This window comes from Quercus lobata, chromosome 3 (assembly GCF_001633185.2).
Source record: "Quercus lobata isolate SW786 chromosome 3, ValleyOak3.0 Primary Assembly, whole genome shotgun sequence".
Classification (NCBI taxonomy): domain Eukaryota; kingdom Viridiplantae; phylum Streptophyta; class Magnoliopsida; order Fagales; family Fagaceae; genus Quercus; species Quercus lobata.
Genome location: NC_044906.1, coordinates 58841690 through 58857949, shown reverse-complemented (window position 1 = coordinate 58857949; position 16260 = coordinate 58841690). Strand labels below are relative to the sequence as shown.

At 33.1% G+C, this 16260-nt stretch overlaps 1 protein-coding gene across 2 annotated transcripts; it reads right to left on the bottom strand.

Annotated features, from left to right (window-relative positions):
- Positions 1-8182: 8182 nt before the first annotated feature.
- LOC115981860 (cysteine-rich receptor-like protein kinase 3) lies at positions 8183-12209 on the bottom strand. 2 transcript variants are annotated; one of them, XM_031104270.1, is made up of 8 exons: positions 12122-12209; positions 11298-11989; positions 10706-10816; positions 10478-10617; positions 10187-10397; positions 9859-10093; positions 9127-9271; positions 8183-9009 (listed from the first exon to the last, which is right to left on the bottom strand). In XM_031104270.1, exons 2-8 carry the CDS (start codon positions 11944-11946, stop codon positions 8626-8628), a joined length of 1875 nt encoding a protein of 624 aa, XP_030960130.1. In that variant the 5' UTR covers positions 11947-11989; positions 12122-12209; the 3' UTR covers positions 8183-8625. The 2 variants fall into 2 exon arrangements, with proteins under 2 accessions (XP_030960130.1, XP_030960129.1); XM_031104269.1 differs by having other exon boundaries at positions 11298-12167.
- Between the last annotated feature and the right edge of the window lie 4051 nt (positions 12210-16260).

Below are 16260 nucleotides of genomic sequence, written 5' to 3'. Positions count from 1 at the left end.
ACCACCACACCACCAACCACCCAAACCACCACCATATCTACACAAACCCACCTACCACTACCCTAACACTCCATTGACTGACCAACAACTCAAATCCACAAATTGGAGAAGGAAAAAAACAAGCCAAAGATGACCAACCACCCACCATAACCCACAAACCATTTTAGCCACCAAAAAACTTAGCCATCACCGTGACCCACAAACCATCCCAGCCACCCACTGCAACTCGAAAACCCAACCACCCCCCATAACTCATAAACCAGCCAAAAAACCCACAGTGGTTAGAAAAACCCAAATTTGAGAACCAATGGATGAGTTGACGATGATGGAGGTAGAATTGGTGTGATCGAGGATAAATGAATCGGCGGTGGAGTCAGAGACAGTGTATGGTCGGACTGAAAAAAGAACTGATGGATTTGAGTGGTCAAACCAAGAATCAGTAGGCAGAGGTGTAGAGTCGACGATGGCAAAAGTGGAGCTAACGATGAGAGAAATCAGAGATGGGTGGTGCCGTGAACCTGAGTGGTTTAGTGTCTCTGGTTTGTGTCCTGAGTGGTTTAGTGTCTCTGGTTTGTGTGGGCAGAGGTCGAGCTGACGATGGCAAAGGTGGAGCTGACGATAATAGTCGTCAGAGATGAGTGTTGCCATGAACTTAAGAATGGTTTGGTGGCTCTGGTTTGTGGGAAGGGAGAGCTAAGAGTGGGAAGGGAGAGAGTCATGGGAAATAGTGTGAGAGGTACTGAGGGAGAGATAGTGTAGAGACTTTGGATTGAAGGAGTGAAAGCATCCGGGTGAGAGCTAGAGAGCAAATGTAAAATGTTTTACCAAAATTTTAAGTGTAAAATATTTTACATAAATTTGTCTAGTTGATTTGGTTGACTGAAAATATTATACTTTTAACTAAATATTTTACTGCAAAACAAACACAGTAAAATGAGAAAATATTTTCTTAAAAATATTTTACATAAAAAAAAAACAGAGTGTTAGAGAACAATCTTCTTTCTTGCTTATTATTAAGTATGTCTTGTTATAAATTTGATGATAAATTGTTCATAACAATTAGTTTTTTTTTTTTTTTTTTTTTTTTTTTTTTTTTTTTTTTCGATTGAAATAGTTTTGGCTAACTATTAAGAGTTGTAAACTTTGACCTATAAAAGAAGGCAGCCAGTTCATTTAGTGTTTTTTTTTTTTTTTTTAATTTCTTTTATCAATCATTAAATATGGTTTGACATGATTTTTCTCAATCATTAAATTTTCTAATGAAGAACAATAACAAATAAGAACAAGGATACAATAAAAATATTGTGTACAAAGAGGTATTCAACAATCTCTCAAGGATACAAAATTCTCATTAAAGCACAATTGGTATGTTACAAAACAATAAATTTTTATGTAGGTGTCATCATTTTATATTTGATAGTTATTACAAAAATACAATTTATTCCTTTTATTATTATAATAATTATTTATTTCATTATTTTTTATTAGATAAAATATATATTTTATAAGTATACGATAAAAGGTGTTATTATTTTATATTTGATAGTTATTATACCAATACAATTTATTCATTTTATTATTATAATAATTATTTATTTTGTTATTGTTTATTTGATAAAAATATATATTGAATATATTCTATAATTTTATGATAAAATCATGCAACACACAAGCCTTTAACTAGTATTTAACCATTTTAGTATCAACCGAGGTGAGTTCCAAGCAATTTAGAGACGCTTAGCAGCATAGGCTGAAATACTCATATTTACAAATTAAGTCAAAATATCATTTTCTATTGCTTTAACGGTATAACCTACCACAATCCCCACAGCTAAACAAAACTTAGGAGGAGGTTAGTATTTGAAATTTGGAACTGCAAAGAATCCTGAAAGCGAAATCTTAAAACGCATACTTAGTTTGTGGAGGCATCTTTTGTGACCTTACACAAGTGTAAGTACAAAGCCCCAAGTCAAGGCCTGACATATTAGCCTACTTGTTCACATGGGCCCAATTCAATACTATTAAGGTCTGCGAATAGTCCACTAACCCGGTACATTGGGTCGTGGGCTGATTTTCTGCCCATGAACATCTATTAGACCAGCTTGTTAACTAATCAAAAGCCTGTAAAACTTGGTTCTCCATCCCATATTCTCATGGGTCAAGTAAAATTTGTCCACTTTAATTTTATTGGGGCTTGGATTATAATAATATCTATAATCCCGAGTCTATAATTATATAGAATGGAAGAAATTTGATTTTTTGGTCCATATCATAATATTATGTCAAATAAAATTTTGGGATTTTACAATTTTAAACATTATTGAAGTTAATTCTTGTAAAGAGAAAAAGAAATAGTGACATGTGATATTTTCTTTAAGAGATTAAATTCTGTAAGGACGTGATGTAAAACTTATATTTTATCCCTCAAATCCCAACACGCCACATTATCTTATCATATATTTAAGAATAAACACAATCACACTCAATCAATTCTAATACCCATATATAAATCCAACTAATTAGGAATTTATTGAAATGTTATTAGGTGTAATAGAATGTATTGAATTTTACGTAAAATGCTGATATGGCAATCACTTATTGAATGGTGTAAAACATGGGTTTTACACCACATCCTTATAGAATTTAATCTCTTTCTTAAAACAATAGAATATATAGTTATAAATACAAATACAGTCATAATAAATGTCTTATTAAATACCACAATGATCAAATTTAAGTACTTAAAAAATAATAAAAAGGGAGGAAAAATCATATTATGTTAAATTTCTTGTGTACTACATGGGTTTCCAACTAGTTACAAATATTAAGGTGAATCTTTTGCCACATCTTAACAAAATTTTAAATGTGATAGTTTGTGAATTGTCAAATATTGGAAATAAAATATCAATCATAAAATGAAGTCTTTTCATTTCAAGTGAAATTGATAGGAATGATGTGGCAATCTAAATGCTGTTAAATTCACACACAAATATATTATATATATATATATATATATATATATATATAAACCATAAAATTAACAAAATGAACATAATTTTAGATGGAAAGGATATTTATAATTAATAGCAAAAAGCCTTTTTGGCCATATATTTTGGGAGTACTTTTGCATGGGAAAAATGATATGTCCACAACATTTTTGCAATATTTTTACAACAAATTCTAAGTGGCAAATTGTTATTGGTTGTTATTGTTGGGACAAAAAAGTAATGTGGGGATTGGCTCAAAATAATAGGCTAACTGGGCCCTAAGCCCGTCCGAGAACGAAGCTCGTCCGAGGAGACATCGTGGCCCAAGCAATACTTATTTAGGCCCATTGGGGCAAAGAGAATATGTCCGAGGAGTAATTTCTCCTCGGACACTGCAAAATCCAGATCAAATGCGCGTCCAAGCCACTACAGTCCATCTTCCAAATACGTAAAAGGGAAGGAAACCCGAGATTTCTCAACAAAGGTTGCCACCACCACATTAAATGTCTTACAACTACTCTCCTGACCGCATTAATGAAGAGAAGACCCTTGAATAGTGCTATCTTGGCTACCGCAACTCACAAAGAATTGATAGGGGTGTCTAATGGGATAGGTGCTCAAGTAGGGGTTTGGATGATCAACAAGTATAAAACCCAGATGATATGAAAGGGCCTATATAATATGTAAAAACTCCCCCAAGAGGGGGGACGAAAAAGAAAGGAGGAGGGGTGGAGGAGAGAAATCTTACTACATGAATATATGCCCATGAATCAAATTTCGAGCCTGATCATTTGAGAAGAATCTTTCTTCATGTCTATCTTTTTCATTCTTGTTTCTATATTCCCTTAGCCCATGCAATAAACCATTTAAGTTAACTAAAGCCAAGTTCTTTAGCCCATACTCTACAAAAAATTCATTGTGTGGGACTTCTTGGGTCAAGACTTAACCGACAAGGATTGGGCCACTGAAATTGTGTCCCTACAAGTAATTTTAGTGTTAGGTTCAAATTTGAACCAATAACAACTAACTACTTAAAATTTGTTATAAAAATGTTGTTTTGATCCTGGAGTTTTTCAACAACAATTTATCTCGGTTAGTGTCATTATCTCAATGATAGAAGTTGTTGACATAGTTAATGGAATACTCACCTGGCACACATGTGGCTAATAAAATAATTAAAAAAAAAAAATCATAGAACCATGATACGAAAAAGAAAATCACATCATAAAATAAAATTTTGAAACAAAATAAGTCTTTATTCCTTAATTTCAAAGAAAAAGAAGAAAAATTATTTAAAAAAAATCTCAATATGCTACCCTCTCTCTCTTCTTCTTCTTCTTCTTTCTTTTTCCATTTTTTTTTTTTTTTTTCAGTCTCTTGGAAATTACACACTCATACCCTGTATTTCTAAGTACAAAACTAATTTTCTCTTTATCTATTAGCATTTTCTTCTTTCCACTAGTATCCACCAAAAATCAAACCCAACAAAAAATGTCCCTAAAAAGCAAGAGAGTTATAAACCCCAAAAAATTGCATCAACATGCATGGTAATTGAATTTTAAAGTGTACCAAAAGAAATCAGCTGAGTGAAATGTGCCAGCACAAAAAATTACTGTTTTTTTTTTCAAATATTAAATATAATCCCACAACTACCTTTGCACAAAATAAACTATAAATAGATAATCAAAGCTGTAACGGGTAGTATTAATTATAGTTGTAGTATTTAGTTTTTTGAGCAAGATATTAATCCTTTTAGGAGCTATAATTAGAGCTTTGTTATTTTTTTTTTTTAGTATTACTTAACCTATCACACCATTTAAACATGATTATTTTGCATTAAAAAAAAAAGTGAATATTTTAATGTATTTATGATTTATCTTAAGTCACTATCTCAATTTTGAGATAGTAGTTTGTATGTATCAGGAGTCTGAAATATATCTCTACTGCAATATAATTGACTTGAGTTTGTTGTTCAATCATGCTTGATTTTAAATTGGACATGGATTTTTTTAAAGAGAGTTTTAACTTATGATGTTCACATTGAACTCTAGATCTCTTATTTAACCATCAGAAATTTTTATCAATTAAGCTAACTAGAACCCACAATTGGACATGACTTTAGATGTAGATAAATATTTTTTTTAGTGCATTGAAAATTTCTAGCTAAGACTTGGCTTGAGTCCATATCATGAAGATTAATAAATACTAGAGTAGTATAAAATGAGAGCATATGGCTCTTACTTGTTTTTCGTTGATTTGAATCTATAGTGGTGTGGTGAGATTTGAACGAAAATGATAGCTTAAGAAGCTTCCTTGACTTACAATTTAATTTGTAGTTGACCATTAAGAACTCCATTAATTTTTCATGCATTGTTCATTTTAGTTGTTGGGTTCTATTAATATGACGTAAGTGCCATTAATACAATTGTTAATAAACTATTTTAGAAAAAATTTAACACAACTTTTATTGAAAAATATAAAAGTTGTGACGTAGAGGAAACAACTAATGCCTTATTACTCCTCTACAAGCTGAAGAGTAATGATGACATGAGTCTCAGGGTGAGGAGCTTGAACACTAGGTGCACTGACATGAGTCTCAGGATGTAGAGCAGACTTGCAGGTTAGGAACAATGGCAATGTCTAAACTACTAGTCGAAGAAGGTGGTAATGCCTAGGGGTGTCAATGTTCAATCCAACTCGCGAACACGACACGAGCTTTTTCAAATTAGGGTTGGACCTTAATGGGTTTGGGTCATAAATGGGTTGACCCGAAAGTGACACGATAAGAAACGTGTCATAAGCAGGTCGACCCACGTAACCCGCAATAGACACGTTTGACACGTCAATTTATTTGTGTCAACTCCAAATGACTCACTTAACACAACCCGTTTAACTCGTATAACAAATAAATATTTATTTTATTTTAGATTTGTCAAATACCTTTTATATCCAACATATATTTTAAATTTAAAAAGAAAAGTGAGTAATTACAAAAATTTACAATGGATATAAATGGAAATTGAAACTTTACAAACCCTAGAACTACTAATACTTTTTTTTTTTTTGGCATAGAACTTGCACAAATGAAATTGGATGAGCTTGTGGAAGATGTTATGAATTTGCACATCAACAAAGAATCTATGGATGATAATCGTGGTCATAGTCAGGATTAGTCTATTGTTTACTCAAATTCTTTCAATATTGATACTTAGCATTTGGCGAGTTCCAAGGATATTATATTTTTGTTGAACTATGTTATTTTATTTTTGTTAAACTTTGTTATTTTGAATTTGGGTTGAAGTGCATGCACTTCTTTTGGAGTGTAAAGAACTTATTTTCTAGATGAATGTTATATTTTTATTGACCTATATTATTTTGAATGTGGGTTGAAAACTTGAAGTGTATACACTACTTTTTGGGATGTAAAAAAAAATTATTTCTATATAGATGTTTTATTTAATATTATGCAGGTTGAAATGAGTTGTGTTACATTCGTGTCAACCCAACACGACTTGTTTATTAAGCGTGTCAAATGGGTTGGGTTAGGTCAACCCGCCTTATAAACAAGTCAGGTTAGGATTGAAAGATCATAACATGATTATTAAATGGGTTGGGTAGAGTTGACCCATTTAGTCGAATATCTCTATCTTGACACGACACGAACCCGACACGCTAACCCGAATTGACATTCCTAGTGATGCTGCCAAATAAAAACAACTAATGTAGTGGGTTTGAGATCATGAGCCCTATAAAAACCAATAGCACTTGGAGTTTTTGGAATAGCAAAAGCTTTGATACCACTTTTTGGCTTTGCAAAGCCTTAGTAGGAAGAATAATAAAATAAACACTGACAAGAAAGAGAGGAATGAATATTTTATTGGACACAACTTCGAACTCACAAACAAAGAAAAATCAAACTGCTACCTTGTATAAAACTCTAAAAAACAAAGGCTACGGCCTTGTACAACTCCCACAAATAGGGCTACGGCCTTTTACAAAACTCTCACAAAGAAGACTATTACCTTGAACACTCTCTGAAGTGGAAAAATAGACTGAATAAGACCAATGTGGACCGAATAGAACCAAAGTGGACAAAGTGGACTAAGTGGGACCTAAGTGGACCAAATAAGACTTTTGAATATTTATAATTTTTATTGCATTTTAGGGCTTATTTTTCCAATTTCTTATGTCTATTTTATTTGTATTTTTTTAACTCAAAATTAAAGAGTTTAGCCCAAACATAATAAAATCTCATACTTTTCAACCCAAAAATTAAGAAAAATTTAAATTTGAAAAGGCAACCTATAAAAAGAATCAATTTACGGCCCAATTAGTCCAAAATGGATCGAAATTGACTGAGTGGACCAAATTGGACCGAAGTAAATTGAAATAGACCTAATTGGACTGAATGGGACCAAAGTAGATCTAATTAGACCGAATAGCAATTATTTAATTTTTAGAGAGAACAAATTATCTTCAAAACATTTTAGAGAACAAATTATAAATTATATTACAATTACAAAATAATAATTTACTCTTATGCATCACATGGGTCTACAACTAATTATTTATAAATTTCATATCAACTAGGTATATGCCAAATGTAAGACTCAATACACACCCATAAAACACATACTCTACTAATTATATATCAATTTGGGCTATCACATGTGAGTTTTAGTTAGCTTAACTAATAAAGTCTTTTACCATTGAATAAGAAATTTAGGGTTCAATCCCCTCCTACATTAAAAAATCAATTGGAGTTTTAGTTTGAAGATAAAGAGCAATCATCAGAAACGGAAAAAATATCTCTAAAATAATATTTTACGCATCACACTTACACAATGTATCTCTAGTGAAAATGAGCCTGGGGATACTAAAAATGACAATATTACGCACTTCAGGTAAATTTAGTAAAGTACATTTTAGAAATTAGTTTATTAGTCATTACTATTACAATTGTGATTTATGGAAAAGCATGTATAAGTACAAAACGTGGGTTTTAATTAGCTCAACTAGTAAAATCTTTAATGGTTAAATAAGATATCTAGAGTTTAATCTCCGTCTATACCAAAAACTGATTGGTGTTTTAGTGTAATAATAAAAAGTTATTATCAAGAGTGGACGCTATAGATTATAACTCACTCTCAAAAAAAAAAAAAAAGTATGAGTGCAAAACTTATAACCATAAAATTTCCTTGTGCAATGTAACTTACATATCCTATGTAAAAGAGTTCAAAGCAGCTTTACTTGGAGTTTACTGAAGGCATTCAGCTCTATCCAAATTGTCAAAACATCGTGAAACTATACAAGATTCTAAATCTAACTTAGTATTTTAGCAGATGGTCGGTGCAGGCTGGAGTGGTACATGACTCTGTATCCTATGATATTCACAAGGGCCACCAAGGACTATTACAAACAGCTCCCTGAGTCACTCAAACCATTTCAGCTTGTATTGTAGTATCTTCGAGCAAACAAACTCCAATGTGCTACCAAATCAAGTAGCAAAAACTTGGGATAGAAAATCCTGGAAGCAGAGAACCTTCAAGTTGGCAACAGCCAAACCCAGTGGAATGGATCGAATGAAAGAATTTAAAGCAAGGGAATAATGTGAAAAATGTTTAAGAAGGTTAAGTGTTCATCTAGGCTCAATCCCACTCTCTGTTGAGTTGTTCCCTGAAGAGTGAGTGTAGGACTCAGGTTGAGAATTGTATGTTCTAGATGGTCTGCCTAAAGAGTGAGTGTAAGACTCAGGCTGAGAATTGTATGTTCTAGATGGTCTAGATTGACTGATTTCTGCACTACTGGAATTGAGAAACGGTGGATGTGTTGGCTGAGGAATTTCATGATTATCAGATAACATTTTCACTACTGTTGACATTGATGGCCGCAGCTCTGCAGAGGCTTGTACACATAGTAGCCCAATTTGAAGTAATCGAGATGCCTCCTCTTCTTGGAACTGACCCTCTAAGGCTGGATCAACAGCTTCACATACCCTACCTATTCCATAAAGGTTCCAGACCTTTAAAAAAGATAAAAAGTAAGAAGGTTTTGTTAGGTTTCCTGGCATGAAATTAGAGGAGGATTATTTGTCATCAAAGCCTAAATTAGCAGAAATGCCAAAGGAAAAAAGATTTACCATTTGTAGGATGGAATATGAATATTGAGAGAAGGTATTGTTCCTCTTTCCAGATACAACTTCAATTACAAGAACACCAAAACTGTAAACGTCTACTTTCTCAGTCAATATGCCGCGAATAACATACTCTGGGGCCATGTAACCTCTATAGATGCAAATATGGTTAATGTCAGATAAGAGATGTATTTGTAAGCAGAGATATTACACTGTATACTGCAAATAAGGGTGGAATGTCAATCTGTGAATAGAACAAAAGGAAGAGGAATTGATACTTAACTAATATTGTCTTTTTCCCTGTGGTGATAATACTAAAAATTTGATCCTAGAAAAACTAATGCTTTCTTAGCATGTACCTAACATATAATTATATAACACAATGAACAATTACATGTTTATAATGAAAATATCAACTTTGGATCAACCTTCCCCTGAATCAATACATTATATGAAACACTTCGTAACAATGGCACCAAGAGAGTAGTTAACAAACACAGATTGGAGGTGTTCATCTAAACATCCTTTAAAATGCACTGAGACAAGCATGGCATTGCCTGAATTGCATATATAATGTAATGATGAAACATCTGTTCATGTTACAAAAAGAAATAACTAGGATAAACCATGAAGGACCAAGACACAAGAAATTTTCCCACATGAAGAGGACATTAAACATAGGAATGATAAAGGCTATTCCGGATCAAGAAAGAAAACAAAAGATGGTCTTGCACTTACAGTGTGCCAGCAATGCCAGTGCTGATGTGTGTCTTATCTTCTGGAAATAATCTAGCAAGTCCAAAATCTGCAATCTTTGCTGTGAAGTCCTCTTCAAGCAGTATATTGCTTAATTTAATGTCTCTATGAATGATTCTCATTTCTAATTCCTCGTGGAGATAGGCCAAGCCCTCAGCCGTACCTAATATGATCTTATACCGCACCTCCCATTTTAGCAGCTGTAACTTCCTTTTCGCTGAACCAAATGAGGAGACACTTGTAAGTACATAAATTAAATGAGAAAGGGTTTTATTCTTACATAAATAGTAATTCAAGATTAAATTACAACCAGAAAAGTAATCATGGAGGCTTTGATTTGGCACATATTCATAAACAAGAAGGCTTTCAGGGCCTGCAATACTGCATCCCAACAACTTTACAAGATTTTTGTGATGGATATCGCTGATCAAATTGACTTCATTGAAGAAATGATCCACCCATTGTCTGGTATTGAAGAAAAGCCTCTTAATGGCAACAACCTTCCCATCTGGCAAAACTCCCTATATTGACACAAGAAAATGTACCTAGTTAATTTCATTTGCAAAAATAAAAAGTCTCAAAAAAGTAGACCTAAAATTACCTTGTAAACAGAACCAGATCCTCCTTGACCCAGTTTCTTGGAATGGTGAAAGTAATTTGTGGCCTTTTCAAGAACTTCGTACGAGTAATTGAGTTTGGAGTTGTTCACAGTGGCCAACAAAGGGCCTAGTTGCTCTCTCTCTGAAACAAATGCCAGATCAAGTGAGCTATATATTAATTCCAGAGTGCAGACAAAGTCTTTCAAAATCTCAGATATCAAAATAGGTACCTCCCCTCCTCTTTAGTACATTCTTCCTCACAATGAAGACAACCGTTGCAATAACCAGCAAAAGAGCCAAAGCAGATGATGTTGCAGCCAAAGCTATAGCTAACTTGCTACCTAACATAGATTAGCATGTTACTCCGTGACCATCATTAATCAAAATAGAAGTCAAGCAATTAGCACACCAAATTATCTAATTAAGTAATCTTTGATGTTACTGAGAGTTTTAGCACTATGAAGAATTTTTACTCTTAACACTCCTTTTAAAAGATGTTAATGTTAACTCTAATGAAGAAGTATTATTCTATCCAATTTCCAATTGGTGAATCTGACCCAAAATGGAAAATTTAGAATTCGTTATTGTACTAAAAACAAAAGGGACCAGAAACAAAGCATCACAATTTATCCTTTGATGGCATAAAATTAGACAATATGGGCTAATTCAAATCCCATTTTTTAGACACTTTGTGCCGCAGTGGAAATGGAGTAGAATCTTAATTGAAATTTATAAACGACTAAGAAGGACAGTAAACATTAATATCCCATTTGATTCGATGACCGAACAAGAAATGAAAAAAATCATTGGAACCAAACTCACCTTGATTACTGTTTCTAACAGGCTGAGTCGAATTATAATAGAACTTTTCTGTTGAATACCTCAAATAGCAACCAGTGTTCAAGACCCTTCCTTCTTGTTTTGGAGTACATGAACTAATGTTAGAAACCGCATTGGCCAAGCAGTCCTCACAAGCAGTACCATTCATAAATTCCCAGCACTGAGCCAATCCATAAACCGTGACGTTTTCATTGGTCACAAACCCCACAGAAAACCCATCAAACTTCGGTGCTTCCACGCTTAGATTCATCACCAACTGATTAACATTAGCGCTAAAAACAGAACCATTTCCAACAAACTCTTGGGCTCCACACACGGTCTTGTCTTGCACACTCAAAGCCTCATTGAAAAAATAGTAATCATCGTACCTTAGATAACACCCATCATAGAAAAGCCTGCCACCACGAGTGGCTCTTTGAAATGGTAAACACCTGAGGAGCTGAGTCTTGCACTGAGCAAAGCAAAGATCACAGTCTATATTAGTTAGATCTTTCATGCACTCACCAAAAGCATAAACTGTGGTATTACCAGTCCCGTTCACAACAGCTGCGTATCTTTGTGTGGCAATCAACGGGGTCACTGTTTCCATGGCCGCCAAGAAGTTGCTTACGAAGGTTTGGCGCTGTGGCATTGGGGAGGTTTTGTTGGTGCATATGAGAGCAGCCTCTGTGGCTCTTGGGTCGGAAAGACAAGGATTTACAAACAAACATAAGAATAGGATTAAGAGGAAGAGGAAGAGTGAATTAGACATTGAAGATCGATACAAAGATGTACAGACCTTGAATGAAAGATCTTTAAAAACTTACACAGTTAGTTGGGATGCAAGACACGATGTCTTTGTTACTCGCACAAAATGTTTGACTACAGCACTATGAAGCTAATGCTGACGGTATTGCTGTGGTGTTTCATTGGGTGCTTCTAGGTGATAAAATGAAATAAATAAATAAATAAATATATATATATATATATATATATATACTGAATTTCACGGTACTTGAAATAAATCAGTGTGTAACCCGTGGTAAAACAATTAAAATTACTCGATTTAAATCATACTTGTTTTTTAGAATTTTATTAGATTTAGATTTTTTGGTTTTTATAATTAATAATTTACTTGCTAGAAAAATTAAAAAAAAAAAAAAAATTAGTTGGGCATATTATGCAAAATTGAACTCTAAGTTTAAAAAAAAAAAAAAACCAAAAAAAAGATGTCAAACTGAAATCCAATTCTACACTCAATAATTTACTTCACACAAATATTAAAAATTAGGTAAAACACGTAATGCAAAAAAAATACCGAACACGCTATGATTAGGATATATATATATATATATATTTTATTAGGATATTATCTAATTTTATACCCATGCCCGCGTCCTATCAAATCCAAAACAATACAAGACGTATCAATCTTTCTTAACATCAAAAGAGGTGGGTGTTTTATTTTATTTTAATTTTTTCAATGGTCAAATGGGAATGCAAAAGATAGGTTCCCATTAGGGGTGTGCAGAAAACCCACGACCTGTTAAACCCAAACTAACAGGTCAGGTTGGGTTGGGTTACAAAAAAAAATTTTATTGCGGGTCAGGTTGGGTTTGGGTAATAAAATTACAAGTCCGTCAAACCCGACCCGTCCCACCATATTTAATATATATTATCTATTTAATATTTTTTTAAAATCAGCTGTAGGTCACTTATATATATATATATATATATTCAAATATATATTATATATTTAATAATTTAAAAAAAAACCAGTTGTAGAGCAGCATTTCCCCGGTTCCTCCTACTAATACTAATTTAATATATATATATATATATATATATAATATATTATATAATTAATTTTTTTTAAATAACCAGTTCTTCTTATCTTATATAAAAGCCAATTAGTTCACACAAATTCTAATAAATTACTATTGTCGTTTAGTTATTAGTGTTGTTTGCATTTAAGAAGTTACATTGATACTAATCTTTAGGTTTTTTTATTATATTAATATTAATATTTTTTTCTACTCAATTTAATAATAATAAAAAAAATTTGTCAAACCTATGGGTTCAACCTGATCTATGTGGGTTGTGTTAGGTTGGGTTGAACTTATGTGATGGGTTGGATTGAATTTTTTTTGATCCACCATGGTGAGTTGAGTCAAAAAATCCCCTCAACCCGACCCGACCCGACCCGACCCATGCATACTCCTAGTTCCCATTGTAAAGAAATAAGTGGGCCACCATTAGTCATGATGTAGTTTCTACTGGGAGCGGTACACGTACAGAAACAGTATGGTCACGATGAAGGGACTAAGGCGGAGGGCCACCTTTAAAACGCGTTGAACAATTTTAATTTAATATTAGTAATGCTTTCGTCAATATGAATGAGAGACAAAGGAGACCTATATCATTTCCAATTTAGCTTTCACTTTGCTGAATCCTGAATGTTACCAATGTTTTAACTTTGAAAAAGATTGCGGTGTTTTTTTTATAAAATATTTTACTATTTTAGTATCCATCGAGGTGACTCAGGTGAGTGTACCATGCAATATAAAATACTAAAAATGAAGTCAAAATATCATTTTCTAGAATAAACCTAACCCGACCCGCACACAGCTAAACTAAGCTAAGCTTTGGAGGTCGGTGTTTAGACAGCAGAGAATCCCTGCGTACTTAGTGGAGGCATCATCTGTGACTTAAATAAGTACAAAGTCCAAGCTCAAGGCCTGGCATGGTAGCCCACTTGTTCACCTGGGGTTGGGCTGATTTTATGCCCATGGATCAAGTAAATTTGGTCTGTTCATTGTCGACCCTGGACTTTATTAGAAATATTAGCAGATGCCTAAGGGCATTGATTTATGACATTGAAATAAAGTGGCAGCAAATAATGCCATTATTTTGAATGAATAAAGTTTCTTCTTTTACTTCAAGGTATTAACCGATGCATCTCTACAATGCTTGGCTTCCACCACCGATGGCCCAAGAGAGAGAAGAGCTCATTCTCTCGGGTCGTGTGCTTCGTCAATAACTCCTTCAAACCTACTGACCTAGATTTTGTCTACTCCACTCTCAAATGGATCTCTATCATCATCCTATGAGATTTCTTCAATTCTTTTTACTCTTACGTGTGTTTAGATATCGCTTATTTTGGTGAAATTAAAAAATTATTGTTGAAAGTATCATAGATAAAAGTAAAAGTTAATTGAAATAATACAGTAACACATATGAATACTGCCAAAAGTTTTAGTGGGGTCTATAAATTGTAGCAAAAATAAAACTGTTGGCCCAAGAGAGAGAAGGACTCATTCTCTCAGGTCGTGAGACTGAATAATGAAATAAGCTGAATAATGAAATAATTTTAATTTTTCATTTCAATCCACACGCTCACTTAATATTTTTTTTAGTCTTACCAATTTGTATTTGATATTGGGTCTCTCTTTTCTTCTTTTATTTTCATTTTTATTTTCTCATTTTGACTCTAAATTTTTGGGTATTTTTAGCATACTCAGTATCATTTAAATTCTAGGTATGTTTTGTTTTTCCTTGTCTTAATTCAAGTTGAAAATTCGTTTTGTTTTGTTTTTGTCTCCAGAATTTGGTTATGCCTTTTGTTTGCACGAGTAAATAGCAATAATTTGCTGGCTCTAAATTGTGAATTATTAAATACCCATTTGATCGATGATTGAGTTGACAAATGAATCACTGACGGTGAATATTGGGGTTTAAGGTAAAGTGAGACTACATAAAGAGCTATTCTTCACTTATGGTTTAGTCCTTTTCCTTTTGGTTTCATTTTTCATATAGAAAGCTAGTTTTGCTTACATTTCGTCCTACCTAACCATGTGGGTTGTGGGGGTATTTGGATGACATTTATCTATGGAACTCCTAATTTCACTAGGAAAAAAATGTGTTTTTTTAATTTATTTTTTTAAAAGTTAAATTAATTAAGCAATAGTGATAGAAGACCTTTAGGGGTTGATTTGTGAAATGCAATAGATAATGAACTTGTGTATCTGTCTTGATATTGAGAAATGGAGGAATTTCTAGTTATCTACTGAAATGCTAGCTGTAAAGTATGCCTTATCTTGAGTCAAGGAGCAGGGAAAGTTGCGAGGGAGTAGAGGGATGACTATTGCAGTTGTGAAAAATTTGTAGCCATACCATTCATTTGCTTTGTTTTGATGGGTTAGTTTTTAAACTATCCTAACAGGATTGAACTGAAAACCTTGTGAAACATACCATTCAATAGCTCTGTTTTGGTGGGTTAAATTTGAAACTAAACTAATTGGAATGAACTAAGTTCCTTGATAAAAGTCTACCCCATTTATAAGTTATTGCTAAGAACCTACTCCAAATCTAGTGGTGTAACCAGAGACTAATCCTTTTATTGATGGGTATATTAAATAAGTTTAATTATTTGCTTACTCTGTGTATTGCTTCTATAAATGGGTCCAAACACTTTTAACATGTTTTTTTTAAATTAATATCTAATTTTAATAACTCAGCTTATATATAACCATTTCATTTTTCCTATCAAGATAACTCAACTTATCAATATGAATAATTTATTCTTTGTTTCCTTTTCAGCCTCATTTATTCTTAAGCTATTATATGCTACTCCTCGGAGTTAATTTGGAATCATTATCATGTTATTTGAGGTTTCCAAGGAGTGGCAAATAACAGCTCAAGAATAAATAAAAAGAATTAGTTTGACAGATTTTGATTAAGGTTTTATTTCTTCATAAATTTGGTTGTTTTTACTTGTTTATTTTCCCTCCCCCCCCCCCCCCTCCCTCACCGGAGAGATGCAGATAGTGTATTGGAGTAAAAATAGATAAGAGGGAGAGATAATCAAGTTATCTTTGTGTTTATAAAATTCTGTTAAGAGAAAAGACAATGTAGTCCAAGGGTGAGTACTTCTAATCAGTTATTCAAAACTAGCCTCATCACACGC

What these genes read in the sequence shown, in the direction of transcription:
- LOC115981860 (XM_031104269.1), bottom strand. Translation starts at nt 12,066, where the DNA reads ATGTCTAATTCACTCTTCCTCTTCCTCTTAATCCTATTCTTATGTTTG. An exon ending in TGTACTAAAGAGGAGGGGAG is followed by an intron (nt 10,618 to 10,705) that starts GTACCTATTTTG and finishes CATTTGTTTCAG; the next exon opens with AGAGAGAGCAACTAGGCCCT. An exon ending in ACTGGCATTGCTGGCACACT is followed by an intron (nt 9,272 to 9,858) that starts GTAAGTGCAAGA and finishes TTGCATCTATAG; the next exon opens with AGGTTACATGGCCCCAGAGT.